Source organism: Rhinoraja longicauda, chromosome 29 (assembly GCF_053455715.1).
Source record: "Rhinoraja longicauda isolate Sanriku21f chromosome 29, sRhiLon1.1, whole genome shotgun sequence".
NCBI lineage: Eukaryota > Metazoa > Chordata > Chondrichthyes > Rajiformes > Arhynchobatidae > Rhinoraja > Rhinoraja longicauda.
The window spans coordinates 17776472-17802084 of record NC_135981.1 but is presented as its reverse complement, the minus strand read 5'-3'; the positions used below and the strand labels follow the sequence as shown (position 1 = coordinate 17802084).

General features: G+C 45.4%; 1 protein-coding gene across 10 annotated transcripts in view; it reads left to right on the top strand.

Annotated features, from left to right (window-relative positions):
- The window catches only part of mpp2b (MAGUK p55 scaffold protein 2b), a 466432-nt gene that overhangs the window by 411657 nt on the left and 29162 nt on the right, over positions 1-25613 (top strand). For all 10 annotated transcript variants that reach the window (XM_078424664.1, XM_078424659.1, XM_078424665.1 and 7 more), the window contains 5 exons: positions 5179-5334; positions 10939-11166; positions 13785-13916; positions 17150-17258; positions 25387-25455. In XM_078424664.1, coding sequence (XP_078280790.1) covers positions 5179-5334; positions 10939-11166; positions 13785-13916; positions 17150-17258; positions 25387-25455 — 694 coding nt within the window. The remainder of the gene's footprint in view (positions 1-5178; positions 5335-10938; positions 11167-13784; positions 13917-17149; positions 17259-25386; positions 25456-25613) is intronic.

Below are 25613 nucleotides of genomic sequence, written 5' to 3'. Positions count from 1 at the left end.
CTTTGTCAAAGTGTAATTGTGTGATGAAAAGGCTTCTCAGAGAACTGTCCAGAAAGGCAAAATATTATTGAATAATTTAAAGATACAGCAGTGCCCACTGAGTCCACGATGACTATCGATCACCGCTCACGCTAGTTCTATGTTATTCCACTTTCTCATCCTTTCCCTACAAACTAGGGGCAATTTACCTACAAACCTGCTGTTTTTGAAATGTGGGAGTAAACAGTGGGGCAGCACGGTGGCGCAGTGGTAGAGTTGTTGCTTACAGCACCAGAAAGCCCAGGTTCAATCCTGACTATAGGTACTGTCTGTAGGGAGTTTGTATATTCTTCCTGTGACCGCGTGGGTTTTCTCCAGGTGCTCCAGTTTCCTCCCACACTCCAAAGACTTACGGGTTTGTCAGTTAATTGGCTTCTGTAAATTGTAAATTGTCCCTAGTGTGTAGGATAGTGCTAGTGTAATGGGTGATCGCTGGTCGGTGCGGACTCGGTGGCCTATTTCCGCGCTGTATCTCTAAAGTCTAAAGTGCAAACGTCTAAAACCTAAAGAAAAGCCAGCGGTCGTAGGGGGCGCAGTACAGTCCAACTCCACACTAGGATCGAACCTGGGTCTCTGGCAATGTGAGGCAACAGCTTTACCAGCTGCACCACTGTGCCACATTAATTATCTATGGTTAGAGGTATTAGATGTGCATCTAGTGTAGGTCTTGGTCACAGCTAATGACAGCTAGCAGCAGTAAGCATAATCATACTGTTTCTGATTGGACCAACTAGGTCATCAACAATGTGAGTCACTGATATCACAACACATTCTATTCAATCATAATTTCTCACTGTTTAAGACTATTGCAGTTAGATAGCCAACATCCAACAAATTTGCTGACTTTATTACATATTCAGCCGCTGTTCGCGACAGCTGGGGTGAGACTTATTTTTAATTCCTCTAGAGTGTAAATGCAATCAATGCCAATCATTTCTTAGCGATTAACACAAACATGTTGCAATAACTGTAAATGAAATCAGTTTTGTGACAGGCTATGTTTAGCTACAGTCTCAGGGATATGCAAACAATAAATTGTAGAAATTGCCAGATGGGTCAGTTAGCAACTGTGGAATGTTGTAGCGCTCAGCCTCTTGCATTGGAAGAAACACGACTCCCATCTGTGCCTGGATAATGTAGAATTAAAACCTTTTGGGCTGAAGACAACTAATTAAGGATATATGCAAACTGGAACATCTGCGGAGCGTCTTTGCCTGACAGCAAGTTGATTGTTTCTCTGCCTATCCCCCTTTCTCGAGGAGGGGATGGTATTCTGGATGGACCTGATATGGGACCCATATGTAAGGAAGGATAAACTATAATTGGAGGCAGCGTAGAAGAGATTTACGAGGCTAATTCCTGAGATGAGAGATTGGCCCGTCACTAACAGCAAAAAAAATGTTAGATCTTCATTCGAGGTGGCACAGTGGTGCAGCTGGTAGCCAGTGCCTGAGCCCGAGTTTGAGCTTGACCACTGTGTGGAGTTTGCACGTTCACCCTGTGACCTTTGGCGTGAGTTTACTCTGGGTGCTCCTGTTATCTCCCACATCCCGAAGACAAGTGTGTTTGCAGGTTAATTCCTCCTAGTGTGTAAGCAATGAAGGCGAAAGTGGGTTAACATAGAAATGGTAGAACAGGTTATCAGCGTGGACTTGGTGGGCTGAAGGACCTGTTTCCACACTGTATCTTTCAATTCAATTAAAACAAAACCTATACACTTTGGCGTTTAGAAGAATGAGCGGTGATCTTACTGAAACTTAAGATCATGACAAAATAAATGGTGAGATCTGTCCACGAATGTGGAATCCTCAACTTGCAGCACAGGGTTATTAGATAGGAAGGCAGATATTTAAAAAAGAGGGACATAGGAATTACTTCTTAGAGATGGATGGCAAATCGTTGAAATATCCCCCTCTGGAGAGTTATGGTCAGGTTATTGGAGGCATTGAAAGGAGGTAGATTAATTTTTAAAAGATTGGGAAATGGTGGATAATGTGGAACTGGTACATTAGAGGAGATGGGGCTTGGTGCACATCAGCAATGATCAGATTGAATGGCTGGGCAGGATGGCCAAACTCTGCTGCAAATTTCCTCTGTCCTTTTGAGTGTATGGCCTGAAACTAGAACACGAAGGTTTAGCATGCCACTGACAAGTTAGTTGCATTTCTATTCTTTGCCGGGTTTTTTTTGCTTCTTAATACAGATTTAGCATTGATGCAAATCTGTTTTGCACACATTTGACTTCAGTGGTGAGGTGAGAATACATATTTACGCTGGTTCGTAGTGAAATGTGACCTGACGCCTCAGATTGGCAATAAATATCCTAGGAGCAAAGAGGTCCTTCTGCAGTTGTACATGGCCCTAGTGAGTACTGTGTGCAGTTTTGGTATCCAAATTTGAGGAAGGATATTCTTGCTGTTGAGGGCGTGCAGCGTAGGTTTACTAGGTTAATTCCCGGAATGGCGGGACTGTCGTATGTTGAAAGACTGGAGCGACTAGGCTTGTATACACCGGAATTTAGAAGGATGAGAGGGGATCTTATCGAAACATATAACATTATTAAGGGGTTGGACACGTTAGAGGCAGGAAACGTTTTCCCAATGTTGGGGGAATCCAGAACCAGGGGCCACAGTTTAAGAATAAGGGGCAGGCCATTTAGAACAGAGATGAGGAAAAACTTTTTCAGTCAGAGAGTTATAAATCTGTGGAATTCTCTGCCTCAGAAGGCAGTGGAGGCCAATTCTCTGAATGCATTCAAGAGAGAGCTAGATAGTATGGGGAGAAGGCAGGAATGTGGTACTGATTGAGAATGATCAGCCATGATCACATTGAATGGTGGTGCTGGCTCGAAGGGCCGAATGGCCTACTCCTGCACCTATTGTAAAAAAAAAGAAAAATCACAAAAAAAGAGGCCGAGTCCATATTTGGTCTAGCCGATGTATCATATCATATCATATATATACAGCCGGAAACAGGCCTTTTCGGCCCTCCAAGTCCGTGCCGCCCAGTGATCCCCGTACATTAACACTATCCTACACCCACTAGGGACAATTTTTTACATTTACCCAGCCAATTAACCTACATACCTGTACGTCTTTGGAGTGTGGGAGGAAACCGAAGATCTCGGAGAAAACCCACGCAGGTCACGGGGAGAACGTACAAACTCCTTACAGTGCAGCACCCGTAGTTAGGATCGAACCTGAGTCTCCGGCGCTGCATTCGCTGTAAAGCAGCAACTCTACCGCTGCGCTACCGTGCCGCCAATGTATGTCTTATACATTGGCAAAACCAAACGTAGACTGGGCGATCGTTTTGCTGAACATCTTCACTCAGTCCACCTGGACCTACCTGATCTCCCGGTTGCCAAACACTTTTATTCCCCTTCCAATTCCCACATTGACCTTTCTGTCCTGGGCCTCCACCATTGTCGGAGTGAGGCCAAATGCAAATTGGAGGAACAGCACCTCATATTTCACTTGGGCAGTTTACAAGCCAGCGGTATGAATATTGATTTCTCTAACTTCAAGTAACCCCTGCATTCCCCCCTCTCTCCAACCCTACCCCATCCAAATAGTTCTAGCTTCAAAGTCGTCTTGTTGTCTCATTGTTCCTAACTCGTTTTCACCTAGCTCACAGCTAATAATGGTCTGTTTCCTTTATCATCCTTACTTTTTTTGCATATCTTTCATTCATTTGTTCTATATATCTCCATGTCACTGTCTATATCTCTCGCTTTCCTTTCTCTTGACTCTCATTCTGAAGAAGGGTCTCGACCCGAAACGTCACCTATTTTTCTCAAAAGATGCTGCCTGTCCCGCTGAGTTACTCCAGCTTTTTGTGTCTATCTTCGGTTTATACCAACATCTGCAGTTCCTTCCGACACCATTCTGTTCTGTGTTCTCTGTTCCACAAATCAGCAGAATTGTTGAGTCAATCGCATGTGGAATTACCAGCTTTTTCATTTTCTCGGCAGCAAAACCACTTTATTCAAATGAGATATGTTAGAAATAAAAGGCAGGATTTGTGGAGGAGAGAAACGAACCCAGAAGAAGGGTTCTGACCTGAAACGTCACCTATCCCTTTTCTCCAGAGATGACAATAGACAATAGACAATATGTGCAGGAGTTGCCATTCAGCCCTTCTTGCCAGCACTGCCATTCAATGTGATCATGGCTGATCATTCACAATCCTGCCCTCTCCCCATACCCCGTGACTCCACTATCATTAAGAGCTCTATCTAACTCTCTCTTGAAAGCCTCCAGAGAATCGGCTTCCACTGCCTTCTGAGGCAGAGAATTCCACAGATTTACAACTCTCTGAGTGAAAAAGTTTTTCCTCATCTCCGTTCTAAATGGCCTACCTCTTATTCTTAAACTGTGGCCCCTGGTTCTGGACATTGGGAACATGTTTCCTGCCTCTAGCGTGTCCAATCCCTTAATAATCTTATATGTTTAAATAAGATCCCCTCTCATCCTTCTAAATTCCAGTGTATACAAGCCGAGTCGCTCCAGTCTTTCAACATACAACAGTCCCGCCAATCCGGAAATTAACCTATTGAACCGACGCTGCTCTCTCTCAATAGCAAGAATGTCCTTCCTCAAATTTGGAGACCAAAACTGCACACAGTACTCCAGGTGTGGTGTCACTAAGGCCCTGCAAAACTGCAGAAGGACCTCTTTGCTCCTATACTCAACTCCTCTTGTCATGAAGGCCAACATGCCATTAGCTTATTCACAAAATGCTGGAGTAACTCAGCAGGTCAGGCAGCATCTCGGGAGAGAAGGAATGGGTGACGTTTCGGGTCGAGACCCTTGTCCATTAGCTTTCTTTACTGCCTGCTTACTTTCAGTTGTTCCAGCATTTTGTGTCTATCTTCGAAAAGAATCAATGTTTAATATCAAAGATCTTGCATCAGGACACCGGGTTGACTGATTTGAAGGGTTTACTGTAAATCGCTCCCAAACATGCTGCCTCGTCTGCAGACTGCATTCATTTTTATTTCAGGTTTTCAAAAGTTTGCAGTGTTTTTTCATGTTGCATTAGTTCATGTTTCAGCCTCAAGGTGAGATGTTGATATGTTTTGTAATGGTTGAACTATTGAATGTGTTTTAAATGGGTGGTGTCCTGTTCTGCCTGCAGTCTCTGCTGGAAGCTCACGACACAGTCGCCTCCAAAAACTACGAAACTCCGTCTCCAAGCCCAGAGTCGTACATGGACTCCACGTTCAACAACCAGCCTGTCCCCCCTGACGCTGTCCGAATGGTGGGGATTCGCAAGGTCAAGGGCGAGCATTTGGTAGGTACAGAGGTCCACAAATGGAATTTTACATTTGAATACATTGTGCATTTAATAGATAAAAAGACCTATTTATCTTTGCATTTATTTTTGCAAATTTATTCAAGCTTAGCTGAAAGGTATTCTATCGAAATACTGAGTGTGCCTTCACAGAATGAGGTTACACATCTGCCGCAATCTCTTTAAAAGGCAGAACAATCTTAAAAGGCTTTATAACCGACTCATGTTCCTCTGTTCACAGCAGTTGGTGGTTCTCTGCTCTGCCAGCACACAATATGTTCTGAATAGGGCCCTGGGATTGTACATGGAAAAGTATAGCACAGGAACAAGCTCTTTGGCTCACAATGTCTGTTCCGAAGATGATGCCAAGATAAACTAATCTCTTTTGCCTGCACGTGATCTATATCCCTCTATTCCCTGCATATCCGAAAGCCTGTTAAATGCCAATATTATATCTGCCTCCACCACCACCCCTGGCAGCACGTTCCAGGCACCTACCACTCTCTGTATAAAAGTAAAACTCGCCCCGCACATCCTCTTTAAACTTTGCCCCCCCTCACCTTAAAGCTTGCCCTCTAGTCTGGCATTTCCATTCTGGAAGAAAGGTTTCTGACTGTCTACCGTATCCATACCTCACATAATTTTATATATAGATTTTATATATAGAAGGTCTCCCCTCAGCCTTTGACGCTGCAGAGACAACTGTGGCTGCAAGGTGGCTCTGTTCACAATTCAAGGTGTGAGCAGTAATTCTTTAGCAGGCAGTATGCATAGCAAGAAAAATATCTTTCCAACTCTGCGACATCTTATAAATCTTGAAGGAGCGGTAGAGTTGCTGCTTTACAGCGAATGCAGCGCCGGAGACTCAGGTTCGATCCTGACTACGGGTGCTGCACTGTAAGGAGTTTGTACGTTCTCCCCGTGACCTGCGTGGATTTTCTCCGAGATCTTCGGTTTCCTCCCACACTCCAAAGACGTACAGGTATGTAGGTTAATTGGCTGGGTAAATGTAAAAATTGTCCCTAGTGGGTGTAGGATAGTGTTAATGTGCGGGGATCACTGGGCGGCACGGACTTGGAGGGCCGAAAAAGCCTGTTTCCGGCTGTATATGATATGATATGACAGAATTTAAAAAAATATTGTGGAGAAAGGAACCTCAGATGCTGGTTTAAACCGAAGATAGACACAAATTCCTGGAGTAACTCAGCGGGACAGGCTGCATCTCTGGAGAGAAGGAATGGGTGACGTTTCAGGTTGAGACCCTTCTTCAGACCCTGATGCATAGAAAATAATTGTGAACAATGTGGAAGGTTATGTTCGATGTACCCTTACGTAAGTCAGATTTTAGATAAATTGAATCCCCTGCACAAAATAACGCACTGAGAGTATTGACACAAAAAGCTGGAGTAACTCGGCAGGACAGGCAGCATCTCTGGAGAGAAAGAATGGGTGATGTTTCGGGTTGAGACCCTGCTTCAGACTGAAAGTCACGGGAAAGGGAAATGAGAGATTTAGACGATAATGTAGAGAGATATAGGTTAATGAATGAAAACTAGGCAAAAATGTAACGATGATAAAGGAAACAGGCCACTGTTAGCTGTTTGTAGAGTGAAAACAAGAAGCTGGAGTGCCTTGGGTGGGGGAGGAATAGAGAGAGAGGGAATGCCAGGGTTACTTGGAGTTAGAGAAATATGGGATACTGTTCCTCCAATTTGCGTTTAGCCTCACTCTGATAATGGAGGAGGCCTAGGACAGAAAGGTCAGTGTGGGAATGGGAAGGAGAATTAAAGTGTTAGCAACCGGGAGATCAGGTAGGTCCAAGCGGACTGAGCGAAGGTGTTCAGCGAAACGATCGCCCAGTCTACGCTAACACTGAGAGTATTAACTGTCTCAGTGGCTTCTGGGGCCCTTTCTGTGGCGCACGGCCTTCTGGGTAAGCACGCCGCCCAGTGCCAGCTTGTTTCGATGTTAACTTGAAATCACAAACTACTTTGATTGGACTAAGGACTGAGTACAGAATTGTATATATAAGTACGAGCTTATGTATGTCACCTATTGAGTAAATCCAGGAGTGTTTGAATACTCTTGTGAATTTTGAGATTATGATGTTGCAACTTTTTGCCATTTGTTATTCATTCAATGGCAACTTTCCTTTGTGATGATTCACACTGGGATTACATTGTGCCAGTAGTGGGCAAAGTGAACGTTTAATCAGATACCAAACATGTTGCTTTGATCTTGACGGTCCCAAGCTTTTGAATGAAGCCGAATGTATACAAGTGGATAGTATTCCACCATGATCATAATATCATGCCGTATAAATGATGGAAAAACTTTGGGAAGTTAAAAGTTAAGTCGACTTGACCCCTGACCCAATCTTGTAGCACCAGTGCTTGTAGGCCCTTATGTGTAGGAAGGAACTGGCGATGCTGGTTTGCACCAAAGATAGACACAAAATGCTGGAGTAACACAGCAGGAAAGGCAGCCTGTCCCACTGAGTTATTCCAGCGTTTTGTGCTTATATGCCTTATCTGGTTTCTGGTCAATTGTAATGCCCATTTAGAATTGGGTAACTATAATACCATTAGGTGTCAAGAGAAGATACCTTAACTCTCTTTTATTGGAAATGATTGTTGCCTGGCACTTGTTACCTGTTGCCTACTAGCCTAAGCCTCGTTGGGGGTTGCATCATTGGGGGTTGCGTCCATCAGCAGCCTGCGTGTGTGGAGCAGACCAGCAAACAGCGCAGCACGTCATTTTCGACTGCGCTGTCCTCCGCCCCCCTGGTGGAGGGGTAGACCTCACGGCCCCTCGACAACAGCACATTGCAATGGCTACAGCGCCTGGAGGGCGTTACATAATTTCTTCTGCCGCAAACGCAAGAAGAAGAAACCTAACCTTAATTGAGGCCTGTGACTAGTGTTGTAGCCCAGGATTTGGAGCTGGACCCATTTTTGATTGTGGTTTATATCAACGATTTACACGTGAATGCGGAAGGCTTGATTAGTAAGTTTACAGACGACTAAAAGTAGATAGTATCGTGGATAGCAAAACTTTACAGCAGGTTCTTGATCAGTTGGGCAATTAGGCCGAAGAATGGTCAATGGAGTTTAGACAATAGACAATGGGTGCAGGAGTAGGCTATTCGGCCATTAGAGCCAGCACCGCCATTCACCGTGATCATGGCTGATCATCCACAATCAGTACCCCGTTCCTGCCTTCTCCCCATATCCCTTGACTCCGCTATCCTTAAGAGCTCTATCTAACTCTCTCTTGAAAGCATCCAGGGAATTGGCCTCCACTGCCTTCTGACAGAGTTCCACAGCGTCACAACTCTGAAGTTAAAGCAGATGATGTGAGGTGTTACATTTTGGGAAGCTCATCCAAGGCAGGACCTTTGCAGTGAATGCCAGCGCACAGGAGAGTGTTGCAGAGCAGAGGGATCTTGGAGTGCAGGTATATAGTTCCTTGGCGATAGAGGTAGATAGAGGCTTTTGGCATATTGGCCTTCATCAATCAGGGTATTGAGTATAGAAGTTGTAATGTGTAGGAAGGAACTGCAGATGCTGATTTACACCATAGCTAGATTTTAGATTTTTTTAGAATTAGAGATACAGCGTGGAAACAGGCCCTTCGGCCCACCGAGTCCGCGCCGCCCAGCGATCCCTGCACAGTAAAACTATCCTACACACACTAGGGACAATTTTTACATTTTACCCAGTCAATTAACCTACATACCTGTACGTCTTTGGAGCTAGACCCAAAATGTTGGAGTAACTGCAGGACAAGCAGCATCTCTGGATAGAAGGAATGGGTGACTTTTCGGGTTGAGACCCTTCTTCAGACTGAGAGTCAGGGGAGAGGGACACAGAGATAAGGAAAGGTCAGGTGTGAAAATGAGACATCAAAGGAGATCAAGGAAAATGTAGAATAGATCTTTGTAGCTGGGACAAGGTGACAACGAAGCATACAGAGATAACATTTAATCAGGGGGACAGTCAGGCTGGTTGGAGAACTGGGAAGGCAGAGGGATGTAGCGAGAGGGAAAGCAAGGGTTACTTGAAGTTAGAGAAGTCAATATTCATACCGCTGGGGTGTAAGCTGCCCAAGTGAAATATGAGGTGCTGTTCCTCCAATTTATGCTGGGCCTCGCTCTGACAGTGGAGGAGGCCCAGGACAGAAAGGTCAGTATGAGAATGGGAGGGGGAGTTAAATTGTTTAGCAACCAGGCGATCAGGTGGGTTTAGGCAGACTGAGCAGAGGTGTGCAGCCATATCCATATCCATAGAAGTCGTGATGTTATGTTACAGCTGTACAAGGTGCTGATGAGGTTTCATTTATTTCTTGGGGCGCAGGATGATGAGGGGTGATCTTATAGAGGTGTACAAGATCATGAAGGAAATAGATAGGTGTAAATACACAGAGTCTTTTACCCAGAGTTGGGTAATCAGGAACCAGAGGAAATAGATTTAAGGTGTGAGGTGAAAGATTTAATAAAACCTATGTGACAACATTTCTGACTTAGAGAGTTGTGGGTACATGGAATGAGCTGCCAGAGGAGCTAGTTGAGGCAGGTACTGCAACAACTTTTTTTTAAATCAAAAAATACTTTATTCAAGAAATAAATATATACAAAACTTATTCCTTCCAAAACTCCATCCGACATTCTCGGAGGTTATACATACATGCATTCAATAATTATATTCAATACACCAATTACATAAAATTACCCCCTACGCTTGCCACTGGTGTGGAATCCCTTCCCTTATTTTGAAGGGCGTCTCCACCACACCTTGCCCTCCAGGTCCAACAGCCTGGCTTCAACTGGGATGTTGCATAAACCAGACATTAGTCGGAAACCAAAGCTCGGCAGAACCTCTTGATTTCATAAAATTTATCACTGACCTGCCTTGCCCTCAAATTCACCTGGACTATCTCTGACACCTTACTTGATCTCTCTGGCTTCATCGTAGTGGACAGTCTATGTATCGACTGACGTCTACTAAAATCCAACCGACTACCACAGTTATCTGGACTACACCTCCTCCCACCCTGCCTCTTGCAAAATCCCCGTCTCCCCCCCGACTCTCAATTTCTCCGTCCCCACTGCACCTGCTCCCAAGATGAAGCTTTCCACTGTTGGACATCTGAAATGCCCTCGTTCTTCAGAAAACATGGTGCCCCTTTGCTATCATCGGTAGATCCCTCACCACATTTCCTCTGTGTCCTACAGTCATGCTCTCACTCCCCCTCTCCCCAGACAGAACAAGGATAGAGTTCCCCTGGTGTCTTGACGTGTCTGCCGTTAACGGGGTTCGGAGCGGCACGCGAGGGTGGAGCGGCGCCACATATGTAACAGCCTGAGCTAGTCTTGTGGAATGGTCACTGAAGTCAAAAAAAAATTTTAGTGAATAAAATGACAGCTGAGAAAAACTTCAAATATTTGACGTGATAGCCTCTGAGGCTTTAAGCGAACGTTGCCTCGTTGAATCGTTAATTCAAAATGTAGCTGCAGTTACAAAATGTTCTCATTCTAAAAGAAAGGAATATCTCTGTTGGATGAGTGGCTGATAGTCAATAATGAGCAGTAACAATTCTCTCCAGGGTGTGACGTTCAGGGTGGAGAACAGTGAGCTTGTGATTGCTCGAATCCTCCATGGAGGCATGATCGACCAACAAGGTCTCCTTCACGTAGGGGACATCATCAAGGAGGTCAACGGAAAAGAGGTTGGGAATGATCCAAAGGTCTTGCAGGAGATGCTGCAGAATGCCAGTGGAAGCGTCATCCTTAAGATCCTGCCCAGCTACCAAGAACCACACCCTCCACGCCAGGTGAGAACCCAGCGACGCATCGACGGAAAATAGCGCCTATGGTAAGCGCTGAAATTGCGCCCCGGTCCAAACATCTGACACAGACCAGGCAGGGCCCGTCCTGTGCTTGTTTGGGGGTATAGTTTAGAGATACAGCGGGGAAACAGGCCCTTTCCGCCCACCGGGTCCGCGCCGACCAGCGATCCCCTCACATTAACACTATCCTACACCCACTGGGGACAATTTTTACATTTACCAAGCCAATTAAGTTTCTAACCTGTACGTCTTTGGAGTTTGGAAACTGAAGATCTTGGAGAAAACCCCACGCAGGTCACGGGGAGAAGGTACAAACTCCGTGCAGAAAGCACCCGTAGTCGGGATGGGACCCGGGTCTCCGGCGCTGCATTCGCTGTAAGGCAGCAACTCTACCGCTGCGCCACCGTGCATAGTAGGAAGGTAGGGAGGTGAGGATTGAGGCGAGGACTAGCCCCGGCTCGCTGTTCAACCCGACCAACACGTCCCATCTGCACTAGTCCCACCTGCCTGTGTTTGGCCCATATCCCTCCAAACCTGTCCTCTCCATGTACCAGTCTAATTGTTTGTTAAACGTTGCAAAAGTCCCTGCCTCAACGACCTCCTCTGGCAGCTCGTTCCATCTGCATCTTTAGTTTGAGGACCAGCTGATGGATTTGTTTAATAGATAAAAATGGGATGAACCAAGTTGCAAAGATTTGGAAGACAATGAAACTGAAAAGATTATAAACAAAACAGATGTAAAAAGCTGGAGTCACAAGAAACCGCAGATGACTGGAATCTTGAACAAAACACAAAGTGCTGGAGGAACTGGGTCGGGCAGCATCTGTGGAGGAAATGGTCGGATGATGGGTTAAAAGGGGCTAGAAGCATAAAGAGATTACGGGGTAATAACAAGGAACTGCAGATGTTGGTTTGTACCAAAAATAGACACAAAATGCTGGAGTAACTCAGTGGAACAGGCTGCATCTCTGGTGAAATTGGATAGGTGACGTTTTGCATCGAGACTCTTCTTCAGACCCAAAACGTCACCTATCCATTTTCTCCAGGGATGCTATCTGATCCGCTGAGTTACTCCTGCATTTTGTGTCTATCTTTAAATTATAGGGTATTATGTTTAGGTTCAACTTCATCATAGAAACATGAAGACAAAGAGCAGGAGTAGATTTTGCAGCCCTTCAGTTTGTCCGTGACTAATCCTTTATGTCAATGCCATTCTTACTTTTTCTCCTTGTACCCTCGATACCTTTAGTGCCCAGATATTTACCCATTGCCTGAAATATATTCAGAAACTTGGCCTCCACCTCTTGATGTACTGGAGAATCTATCTCGTTCACCACTCTGAGTGAAGAGAACTCTTTTATCTTAAAACACAATATTTTATCCCAATTCCTGAGACTGTGACTCCTTATGCAAGACCCCAAGTCAGGTAAATATCCAACCCCTACAGCGGCAGAAACTCAGGTTTGCTAGTGACCTCTGGTACTGTGTGTATGGGGGTTGCACGTACTCCTGTGACCGTATGGGGTTTCCCCTGGGTGTCCCCTGGGTGTTCTGGCTTCTTCTCATATCCCAAAGACGTGCGGGTTTGCAGGTTAATTGGCCTCTGTAAATTGTCGGGAGTGAGTGCGAAAGTGAAATAACATAGAACCAATGTGTACTTGGTGGGCCGAGGGGCCTGTTTCCATGCTGTATCTCTACAGTCACAGGGAGAATGCAACACAGACCGCACCTGAGGTCAGGGTTGAAGCCAGGTCACCAAGGCTTGAGGCACTGGTTCCACAAACGGCACCGCAGTGCCAAAACATGTTGATTCTGGTCTGGTTACTTCTTGATTTTCTAATTCTCTTCCTGGTCTTCAAGCCCCTCCCTGACCTTGCTTCACCCCTTTGTACCAACTAAGAACTCCACCTATCTAACCATAGTCATAGAGTTGTACAGCACAGAAATAGGCTGTTCGACCCAATTGTCCATGCCGACCGAAGCACCCCATCCCAGCTCGTACCACTTGCCCGTTCTAGTTTTAGTTTTAGAGATACAGCTTGGAAAAGGCCCTTTGGCCCACCAAGTTCAGGCTGACCATCAAACACCCGTTCGCTCTAGTTCTATGTTATCCCACTTTTTCATCCACTTCCTACACATCAGGGAGAACTTACCGGGACCGATTAACCTTCAAACCCGCATGTCTTTGGGAGGGAACTGGAGCACCCGGACGAAACCTATGCAGCCACGGGGAGAACGTGCAAACTACAGACAGACAGCACCCAAGGTCAGGACCAAACGCAGGTCACTGGCGCTGTAAGGCAGCAGCTCTACCGCTGTGCCACTGTGCCACCTCCATGTTTGGTCAACATCCCTCTAAACCTTTCCGATCTGTGTACCTGTCCTAATATCTTTGAAATGTTGTTATTAAGTCACCTGCACATTCCTGCTTTCGTTTCTCATAATTGATAGCAATTTTGCAGCTGCCAAACCTATCCCTAACCTTTCCATAACAATGCCTTACTATATCAAAGGTGCTATATAACATCAATTCCTTGTTTTAATGCCATGTTTGTTGAAGAGAACGTCGAAGTAACGAAAAGTAACTTTTTAATTCCTTCCAGGTGTATGTGAAATGCCACTTTGAGTACGAACCGGTCAACGATAACCTGATCCCTTGCAAAGAAGCTGGCTTGAAGTTCACTTATGGCGATATATTGCAGATTGTCAATCAGGAGGACCTCAACTGGTGGCAGGTAATAATGCTGGTTTCTGCCACTCTGCTATTGTTTCACCACAAGATCCACTGCAATGTTTGCATTTTAGTTACTCCAGCTTTTTGCGTCTGTATTTGGTTCAAACCAGCATGTATCTCCTTGTCAGTCAATATACAGCAGTTGATAAATGAGCCAAATGAGTTGAATAATTAGTAAGTAATAAGTCTCACCATTGGCAGGGATTGTCAGATAAGAAATAATGACTCCACAAGGTCATTGCTAATTCAGAATCACAGCCGTTGCCATGTGATTTATTTGAACCCTTCAGCTCATCACTCGGGAACTTCTGACAGTGGAGGAATCTTCAGAAACTAACACTTTTAATATAGTAGAATGCTATCACGAGAAACCTTGAAGTGGGGCCTGGACGAGAGCAGAATCATTGAGCTCGTTCCATTAGAATTCAGTTTTCTCAATTGAGCTTGGGTTTTAAAGCTGGCATTCAATGCCACTCGTTCTCCAGGCCTGCACATTGAAATGATTCATTTGCCGTTAAACGAAAAATATCTCCAAGGTTCAGATCCTGAAGGAATAATGATCAACGCGTATTAGTTTTTTTTTTTTTTCAGCGGGACAGGTAGCATCTCTGGAGAGAAGGAATGGGAGACGTTTCGGGTTGAGACCCGAAGAAGGGTCTCGACCCGAAATGTTACCCATTCTTTCTCTCCAGAGATGCTGCCTGTCCCGCTGAGTTACTCCAGCTTTTTGTGTCTATCTTCAGTGTAAATCAGCATCTGCAGTTCCTTCCTACACAGTTAATTCTGATTCCTGATTAGCAGTCTGATGGTAATTAATGCTTGGTTTTGATTAAAAAGGCTGAAAATGTGGAGCCCCTAACTACGTGTTAAAAAACAGAAAATGCTCAGCAGTTCAGACTGCATTTGTGGAATGATAAACCTTTCAAGCCAAAGACTGCGTGTAAATCAGTGACGTGGAGAACAAAACAGGAGGAAAAAGGGTGGGGAAGGATCTGTTTGATTTATGTATCATTTGAGAATGAAAGAACCAGTCACATAAAATAACTATTCCAGGAAGAGCTCTTGGTTGAAATCAAGAATGTTGGCAATACACCCAACACCTCAGGCAGCAACAGTAGTGACACACAAACTAAGGTACTGCAGCATTACAGATGGCTAAATTTACACACAATAGTCTGTTCGAACTTCTATCATCGGTCAGACGATACAAGGCCTTCTACGCCCGCACCCCCAGACTCAGGAACAGCTTCATCCCCAGGGCATAGCTGTCATGAACCGGTCCTGCTGAGCTGGATGGTCACATCGCACAGTGATCCGGCACAGAGCTACTTGCACTTTATTCTGTTTTAAAACTGTTTCTAATTTGTTTCATTGGGTTGTTTAAATTAATACTGATTAGCTAATTAATTTATTGCATCGTATGGGAGGCGCATTCCCAATCTCGTTGTACCCCTGTACAATGACAATAAAGATATATTGTATTGTATTGTATTATCTGGACAGGTACACGGACAGGAAAGGTTTAGAGGGATATGGGCCAAACACGGGCAGGTGGGACGTGTAGATGGGGCAGCTTGGTCGGCATGGGCAAGTTGGGCTGGGCTGAAGGGCCTGTTTCCATGCGGCATGACTCCACCACGCTATGGCTCTGAAGTTATTGAGGTTGATATTGATTCCAGAGATTAATATGGAACGTGGACGTTGCAGTATTGTTGCACAGGCATGCTGTGTGGGACCTCACTGGAACTGCACAGGAGGTCATAAGTCAGAATGGAAGGTGGGTGGTGAGCTAAAGTGGCTGGAAACTCAAGATTTGCATTGTGGACTGAATCGGCAATTGGTGTCGCCTATTTAGAGGAAACCACACAGTGAAATCCAAATGCAGCATACTGGAACATAGAACAGTTCACCCCACAATCTCTGTGCCAAACATGACACTTACCGAAACTAATCCTCTCTGCCTGCACTTCATCCATATCCATCCATTACCTGGCACGGTGGCGCAGCGGTAGAGTTGCTGCCTTACAGCGAATGCAGCGCCGGAGACTCAGGTTCGATCCTGACTACGGGCGCCGTCTGTACAGAGTTTGTACGTTTTTTCCGTGACCTGCGTGGGTTTATCTCCGAGATCTTCGGTTTCCTCCCACACTCCAAAGACGTACAGGTATGTAGGTTAATTGACTGGGTAAATGTAAAAATTGTCCCTAGTGTGTAGGATAGTGTTAATGTGCAGGGATCGCTGGGCGGCGCGGACCCGGTGGGCCAAAGGGCCAGTTTCCGCGCTGTATTTCTAAATCTAAATCTAAAACACCACTATTGTATCTGGTTCCACCACCTCCTCTGTTAACGCGTTCCAGGCATCCACCACTCTGTGTTTAAGAAAAAAACACGGCCTGCACAACTCCTTTAAACTTTTCCCCTTTCACCTTAAAGCTATACCCGCTAATCTTTGACATTTATATCTTGGAAAAACGTTTCTGACTGTCCATTCTATTTATATGCCCTCATAAATTGTTATTCTTTGCAGTAAAGTCTTTTAAAAACTGAACAAGGGTATGATTGCACCCTAAAATGGCTAATGTGAAGCAGCTTAGTTGGCATGGACAAGTTGGGCTAAAGGGCCTGTTTCTGTGAAGTTAGACGCAATTGCTGGAGTAACTCTTCGGGTCAGGCAGCATCTCTGGAGAAAAGGAATAGGTGACGTTTTGGATCGAGACCCTTCTGCAGACTGAGAGTCAGGGCAGAGGGAAACTAGAGGCATGAAAAGGTACAGAACAAATCAGAACTGGCACCGATGGCCCAGGAGCCCACAATGGTCCATGGTTGGCTGTGGAGGAGGTGATAACGAAGGGATACGAACAGTGAAACTGGCAGGACAACTAGGGTGGGGGAGGGATGGAGAGAGGGAATGCAAGAGTTTATAAATTAGAGAAATCAATATTCACACCACTGGGTTATGCTGTATAAATCGATCACTATGGATTTTTATGTATACACTTAGCACCTTTGCTTGTATTTTAAGAGGACTCTGTTTTTGAGAATATCATTGCCCACACTAATGGAGCAGTTGTTCTAACCAACCATGTTGATGTTACCACAGCCCCGATTTCACTGGGCAGGAGGCCTCAGAAACTCCCCTTCCTGGATTTTGCTACAATAAGTTGAACTTCAGGATGCTAATTAAAGGCACCAGGTAGAGATTTAGTAACCCTTCCCTGTCCTCTTCTCTTCAAGGCCTGCCATGTGAAGGAGGGAGGGAGTGCGGGCCTTATCCCCAGCCAGCTGTTGGAGGAAAAGAGGAAAGCTTTCGTCAAGCGAGATTGGGATTTTTCTGCACCTTCAGGTAAGCGCTGTACGATAGTCAATCAATGGTCAGTGTGGACCTTGAGGGCCAAGGGGCATGTTTCCACTCTGTATCTTGATTCCTTGATTATTTCTTGATTAGTATGGGGTGTCAGGTGTGTGGGGAGAAGGCAAGAGAATGTTGTTGAGAGGGAAAGGTAGATAGATCAGGCACGATTGAATGTAGGAGTAGACTAGATGGGCCGAATGGCCTAATTCTGCTCCTGTAAGTTATGAACATGAATCAATTCAGTCAAATCAATAAACCAACGCATTCCCACACTACTTAACGAAAGTACTGTGCTGAGTACAATCAACTCATACGCAAGTACAACAGGTAGTGCAAAGGGGAAAATACCAGAGTGCAAAATATAGCGAGTAGCATTCTCTGTAATTGTAACACCTTAACACTGTGACACTATATTTTGCACTCGAGTATTTTTCTTTTTGCATTGCCTGTTGTACGTGTATGGCTTGAGTTGACTGGATAACACACAAAGCTTTTCACTGTGTCGCAGTACAGGTGACAATAATAAACCAAAAGCAATATTGTACTGTTCTCATTATGTGGCGACACAATTTAACAGCCAGCCAAACTCCGTCCGATAAATGCATAAGAGTCGGGGATCATCTTAGTTGTGCCTTTTATTAAGATGCCGTTGTAGGTGCATTCGTGAATCAAGAGTGAAACTGTAGAATAACACAACAAAATACATAAGCGATTCAATAGTGTTAGAACAAGTGTAATGACAAGGTAGCTATGGCTTGCTGCTACATACTACATGAATTTTAAATAACCTCAAAAATGTATAAATGTATATTAAATTACAATAATGCACTTTAAATACAACGTAGTTTTCATGACCGGCCTACTTTCTATTTCAACCCATTTCGGCCCCACACCATCCAGGCACATGTAACATTTCAGCAATTACAACATAAATCTTACAAAGTTGCCAAAAGCGTTCTCCTCACAAATACCACCAAATACAATTAGAATATAGGGTTACATAACACAGAAACTTACAGATGATGCTTTCACAAGCTTAAAGGAAAGGATGGCAGCGGATAAACAAGTCTGCTTCTTGGACTGCCTGAGGACAAAATGGCCGCTTTGAGGTCACGCTTTGAGGTCACGCTTTGAGGTCACGCTTTGAGGTCACGCTTTGCGGTCACGCTTTGCGGTCACGCTTTGCGGTCACGAGAGACCTACTTCCTGATCAAACAAATCACCACTGGGGGCGGTAAAACAGTGCTAAAGGAACTCCAAAGCCTGGGGCAGAACACTCCCCGTCTGGCATCTATAAGATGTCATAACTAGGTAGCTATCTTGGTCTTTCCTTGACAACAGAAGGACGACTTCCGTGACCGGTCTGAGGTATGTCTTGCACGATCCTCCCTTGGAAACCTTGATTTGTATCTTGCGTACCTTCTCATCTGGACTTGTAAAGACATCTGAGGCAAGTGCCATCGGCCACTCATTGCGCGCTACTTCAGCGTCTCTCATCAGAACAAGGTTTCCCTTCTGAATGTCCGGCTGTGTTGACTTCCATTTGCGGCGGGTCTGCAGAGTGGAAGATATTCACGCTCCAGCGATACCAGAACTGGTCAGCAAGACTCTGCACCCATTTCCATTTCTGTCTGAAGTGGTTTCCTTCTGAGAACACTCCCATTGGAGGAGGTAATCCAACCTTTTGGGTAAGTAGCATGGCTGGGCTAAGTATCAAGGGTGAATCTGGGTCGGTAGACACAGGAGTCAATGGTCTTGCATTGATTATCGCAGAGATTTCTGCCATGAATGTGCAGAGAACCTCATGAGAGAGAGGTTGTGACTTGACCTACATCAATATAGAGTCCAGTATCCTTCGGACAATCCCTATCATATGCTCCCAGGCCCCTCCCATGTGGGAGGCATGGGGCGGATTGAATTCCCAAGAGTGGTCCCTCAGGTATTCCTGAACCACTGGTTCCTTCGCCATCTTGTGGAATCCCAGTTCTTTGCTTGCTCCTACAAAGTTTGTCCCACAGTCAGAGCGCAACTGCCTTGCAGGTCCTCGAATAGCAAAGAACCTTCGGAGAGCATTAATGCAGCTTGAAGTCTCCATCGTCTCGATAACTTCAATATGGACTGCTCTGGTGCTCATACAAGAGAAAAGCACAGCCCAGCGCTTGCCATGAGCATGCCCTCCTCTAGTTCTGCGTGCGGTGACTGTGAAAGGACCAAACACATCCAGGCCGACATATGAGAATGGAGGAGATGTGCTAACTCGTTCCTCTGGTAGGTTGGCCATCACCTGGTGTTGGTTTTACCCACGGAGCTTCCTGCATACGAGGCATTTGTGAAGAACACTGCTGACACATGTCTTACCACCGATCAGCCAGAATCCCGCGGTGCGCACAGCTCCCTCAGTGAACAGGCGGCCCTGGTGCTGGACTCGGTTATGATAGTGACGTATCAATAGGTGGAGATGTGGTGGCGGCCTGGTAAGACAACAGGATTCCTTTCTTCACTGTTCAGTTGTGCATGTGCCAGACGACCGCCAACTCTTATTAGTCCATTCTCATCGAGAACAGGATTCAACATAGCCAGAGGACTATTCTTGGGAATGTTTCTCTTTTCCATGAGAACGTTGTATTCCTCGGGGAAAACTGACCTTTGAACAGAGAGGATGGCTACAGTCTTGGCTTGAACTAGTTCCCCTTGAGGATGCGGTTGTTCAGACTGGTGCCAACCAGTGCATCTGTGTGATCGATTGACAGCGGAGGACTTGGAAGAGCGGGCTACATGGATAAGTGAAGCGATTCCCTTCAGCAAACTGTCCCACGTGGAGAAACGCTCAAAGCGTTCTGAACCAAGTTGTCTGTCTTTCACACTGGTGGAAGATGTGGTGACTTGGGGCTGAGGGCGAATCTCAGAGTCGATCTCTGGACTTACCAGTTGGAAGGAGGCTTGTGTGGTAAGGTGACATGTGGATGGCTTGTAGAGGAAATCTGGCCCTGTAAGCCAACTTATATTCTGAAGTTGAAAGGCAGGAACGGATCGTGAAGCATGATCTTTGTCTGTTTTGCCTGTCAACTCACCTTTGAAGGCATGATGAAACCCATGTTTGTCATCTCTGATGCTCAGCTTCTCTTTGAGATGGATGTGGTTTTCGCACGGTGTGAAGGTTGAAGGCCTGCCATTCTCTAACACACTGGTTCTGAAGCATTGCACCCGTGGCATATGAGAGCTGCCCAAACATACATCACCTACTAGAACCGTCCCCAGGTCCAGCTTGAGGCCAAAGGGGGCGTCGTGAGGCCCGTCACTCGCTTCCTCACCTTGTGGACTCTCAAGATGTCGTGGCCTAGCAGAAGGAGGATTTGAGCTTTCTCATCCAGTTCTGGGATTTCTGGGGCAATGAACTTCAAGTGTGGGTGGTAACGGGCAGCCTCAGGTGTAGGTATCTCAGATCTGTTATCCGGTATTTCATTACATTCTATCAATGTTGGGAGTGACAGACTAACTCCACCATGGACATGCTCGATCTGATAACCGTCAGCTCTTCTCCCGGCTGTGTCTGTGATGCCGGCACAGGTCTTCAATGAGTAAGGAGATGCTTTACTGTTGATGTGAAAGTGCTCAAAAAACTCTGACTTTGCTAGCGATCGGTTGTTTTGATCGTCGAGCATTGCGTACATCTTCACTGCATTCTCCCGTCTACCCTTTGGATAGACTTGGACCAAACAAATCTTTGAACAGGACCTGGCTGTAAGACCTTTGCCACAGACCTCTGTACATGCGCTGTTCATGGATGGTAATGAAGACGAGGCTCCTTCCTCCCCGCCATGACCTGTAGAGGGGCTGGATGCTTGAGAAGCTGAAGGGGGTGGACCTGGATGGAGGGCAGTGCTGTGGTTTTCACTGTCGCACTCTGTACACTTAACCGCAGCATTGCAATTACCTGCCAAATGAGAGGAAGATGCACAGCACCTGAAGCAGATGCCATTGTCCTTCAAATAAGCTTTCCGCTCCTCCAGTGTCTTCATACGGAAGCCTCGACACTTCCTCAAGGGGTGAGGCTTATTATGAATAGGACAGTGTTTACCAGGGTAATTTTCTTCGGGAAATGGATCTATGTAGGAGGGTGTTTTGGGGAAGACATCCATTTTGTTAACAGCAATGGCCATTCTCTGACTGTTGTCCCTGGGTGTAAATTTGTCATCTTTCGTAGGGTTGCTGCTGAGGAAGGTGAAGCTAGGGTCATTCCTCGCTTTTGCCTCACGGCAGATGAAATTGGTGAAATACCAGAATGGAAGCAGTCATAGTTTTCCTCTTTGTAATCCACCTCTCTTGTAGATAATGGGGCAGCTTCTCCCCAATCGGATTTACTCCCCTTGCGGTATCCAAATAAGCCAGACTTGGAACATTTGTCCATCGTCTTTGGCCGCTTGTAGCTCCATAAGAAGGTCTCCAAGTTCTCTAAGCTTAGTGTAGTCTCTGTTAGAGATTTTAGGAAAGGTGTCCAGCTTCTTAAAAAGCGCATTTTCAATCATCTCGGGTGCGCCATGACACTCAGCTAACCTACCCCAAGCCATTTCTACAGCTGCACTGGGGTCAGACACGTGGACAGATCGAATTCTCCTCACATGCTCTGATGATTCCTTGCCCAACCATTTTGTGAGTAAATCCAGTTCCTCGCCAGCTGTAAGATCTAGGCCGTGAATGGCGTTGATGAAAGCTGACTTCCATGCCCTGAAAGTCCCTGGTCGGTCGTCGAACTTTGTGAGACCTGTATTAATGAGTTCACGACGTGCTAAGAATCTAGCAAAGTCTAACATGTCTCCAGAGTCTGGCTGGTGATGGGGTACTGGGTGTGAGCCTGCCCTGAGGTCATCTCCATGTCTGGAGTGATATGGATAGGGGTCGGGAGACTCGAGCTTGGTTAGCTTTGGATGTGCTGAAATGCCTTCCTGGTATGCAGAGTGTGTATGAATGAGCTGCTTCCTATTGGCTGAATCGGGATGATTTTGGAAAGACGGCTCTCTCTTGCACAAGCGTTCTGCGTTTGTTTTCGCCCTCTCAGTGAAGTGAGCTTGTGCCCTTACTTAGACTCCCGTACGATCCATTCTGCTTTGCACTGAGGTGGCATGGTTTGACTTTCTCGGGAACTCTTCATCGAGCTCTGCTGCCGCTGCTGCCTCTAGTATTTCGGCTTGAACCAGAGCCGCGGCTGCCTCCTTTTCCTGATGTAACATATCTAAGTCTGCCTCTAATTTGGCCCGGTCAAGCTGATGGGTCGGCTCCAGTTTAATTTGATCAAGTTTGATCGCATTTTCCTTCTGTGTAAATTGTGCACGTGTCCGTGCGGCTTCAGCACGAGCGCGTGCCTTGGCGGCTGCAGCAGCAGCTGATGACCCAGATCGACGTGATAGTCTTGATGAACCAGAACGTCCTGAGCCCGCCTCTGACGTATGGTCCATCGTGTAGAGTGATGACGCTGCCATGGCGATGGCCTTGTCTTCCTCTGCAGGGGCCGTTGGTCTGCCTTCTTCAGACATGATGCAGAATTTGTATGCAGTCTACTACCATGAGGCTTGCCTCACTTGTAGGATTGACATCTTTTCACTGTAATGTTCTCATTATGTGGTGACACAATTTAACAGCCAGCCAAATTCCGTCCAATAAATGCATAAGAGTCGGGGATCATCTTAGTTGTGCCTTTTATTAAGATGCCGTTCAAGTCAAGTTTATTTGTCACGTACACATACACGATGTGCAGTGAAACGAAAGTGGCAATGCCTGCGGATTTTGCACAAAAAAGAATTACAGTTACAGCATATAAATAAAGTTAATAAAGTTACTATAGTGTAGACAAAATTTAGTCTCTGGAGTTTTAAAAATTGACAGTCCTGATGGCCTGTGGGAAGAAACTCCGTCTCATCCTCTCCGTTTTCACAGATTTACAGCGGAGGCGTTTGCCTGACCGTAGCATCTGGAACAGTCCGTTACTGGGGTGGTAGGGGTCCCTCATAATCTTACTTGCTCTGGATCTGCACCTCCTGATGTATAGGTCCTGCAGGGGGACGAGTGTAGTTCCCATGGTGCGTTCTGCCGAACGCACTACTCTCTGCAGGGCCATCCTGTCCTGGGCAAAGCTGTTCCCAAACCAGACTGTAATGTTGTCGGACAGGATGCTCTCTACAGCCCCAGAGTTGAAGCAATGAAGGATCCTCAGAGACACTCTGAATTTCCTCAGCTGTCTAAGGTGGTAAAGGCACTGCTTTGCCTTAACCACCAGTGCGGCAATGTGCGTTGACCATGTCAGATCCTCTGTGATGTGGACTCCCAAGTATTTAAAACTGCTCACCCTATCCACAGTAGACCCATTTATCTCCAGTGGCGTGGACGTCCTTGGATGTTTAGCCCTTCTAAAGTCCACAATCAGCTCCTTAGTTTTAGTGACATTCAAGAGGAGGCTATTGTCCTGACACCAGAGTGCCAGATCAGCCACCTCCTCCCGGTAGGCCTTCTCATCGTTGTCGGAGATCCGGCCCACCACCACAGTGTCATCAGCAAACTTGATGATGGAGTTTGAGTTGAACCTGGCCCCACAGTCATGTGTGTACAGGGAGTACAGTAGGGGGCTAAGGACACAACCCTGGGGGGATCCGATGTTCAGGGTGAGGGAGCTAGATGTGTGTTCCCCCATCCTGACCACTTGGGGCCTGGCGGTGAGAAATGCACCTGTAGGTGCATTCATGAATCAAGAGTGAAACTGTAGAATAACACAACAAAATACATATGCGATTCAATAGTGTTAGAACAAGTGTAATGACAAGGTAGCTATGGCTTGCTGCTACATACTACATGAATTTTAAATAACCCAAAAACGTCTGAATTATTACTATAAATGTACATTAAATTACAATAATGCACTTTAAATACAACGTAGTTTTCATGACCGGCCTACTTTCTATTTCAACCCATATCGGCCCCACACCATCCAGGCACATGTAACATTTCAGCAATTACAACATAAATCTTACAAAGTTGCCAAAAGCGTTCTCCTCACAAATATCACCAAATACAATTAGAATATAGGGTTACATAACACAGAAACTTACAGATGATGCTTTCACAAGCTTAAAGGAAAGGATGGCAGCGGATAAACAAGTCTGCTTCTTGGACTGCCTGAGGACAAAATGGCTGCTTTGAGGTCACGCTTTGAGGTCACGCTTTGAGATCACAAGAGGTCACAAGAGACCTACTTCCTGATCAAACAAATCACCACTAGGGTCGGTAAAACAGTGCTAAAGGAAATCAAAAGCCTGGGGCAGAACAAATATCAATAGGAGCAGAATTAGGCCATTCAGCCCATCAAGTCTACACTGCCATTCAATCAAAAAAGTGATTCCAACATTCAGAAAATTAATAAGTATGATTTATAATGGTCTTCCCAGATTACCGGACAAATCCATAGGAAATCATCTGGTTTGTCAGGTCAACAAATTATATATTACTTTCACAACAGCATTCTTCCACCATGACTTGGCAGGCTTGGTCATTGGCTTGAATGGAACTTTCCAACATCAACCTTGTCGTTTTATGATATTCCAATCTTTTCAGTGGGGTGTGTACATTAAAAACATTAGTCTTTGGCAAAACTGACAACAAAAAAAACCAGAGCACACAATTTAGCACAGAATATTTCCAAATACGATTAATACATGTTCTCAGAAATCGTCCACACAATGTTTGAAGCTTGAAACAAACCTCACTCTATACTGCTTTACAGAAGTTGCATTGGATTCTGAAGCCCTTGAAAAGAGGTCCCACACCAGATGTGAAATAGTGGTCATTCAGATTCATGCAACCATTTGGTCGGTGGGTGGGGTGAATGCATTCAAACTACATATGGTAGGCACTGTGACTTGGCGAGTTTTATTTTCTGGGATGACAGTGTACATGGATGGAATCTCTATTGATAAAAATAGTTGATAGGGTAACTTAATTTACTCTACTAAATATTTTGCTAACGCTAACAAGAGGACTGCTTAAATCAGTATGAGATGCAGATTTCAATATTTCCCTCAAGCATCTAGGGCATTTATAACCATTATCGTATCATATTTCATTTCGTGAACAGGTGCATTATGTGGGAGTATGGGTGGAAAAAGGAAAAAGAAGATTATGTATCTGACCACCAAAAATGCAGGTAACTGTCAGAGTATTTGTCAATGGGTAAGTATAGCTTCTGATTCTCTCTCCCTTCTCTCCTTTTCTTAGTCCCTCTCTCTCGCTCTCTCTCTTTCTCTGAATATTACTGAACATTCAAATGTATAAGTCCTATAGAAAGGACAGGCAGGTGGGCAG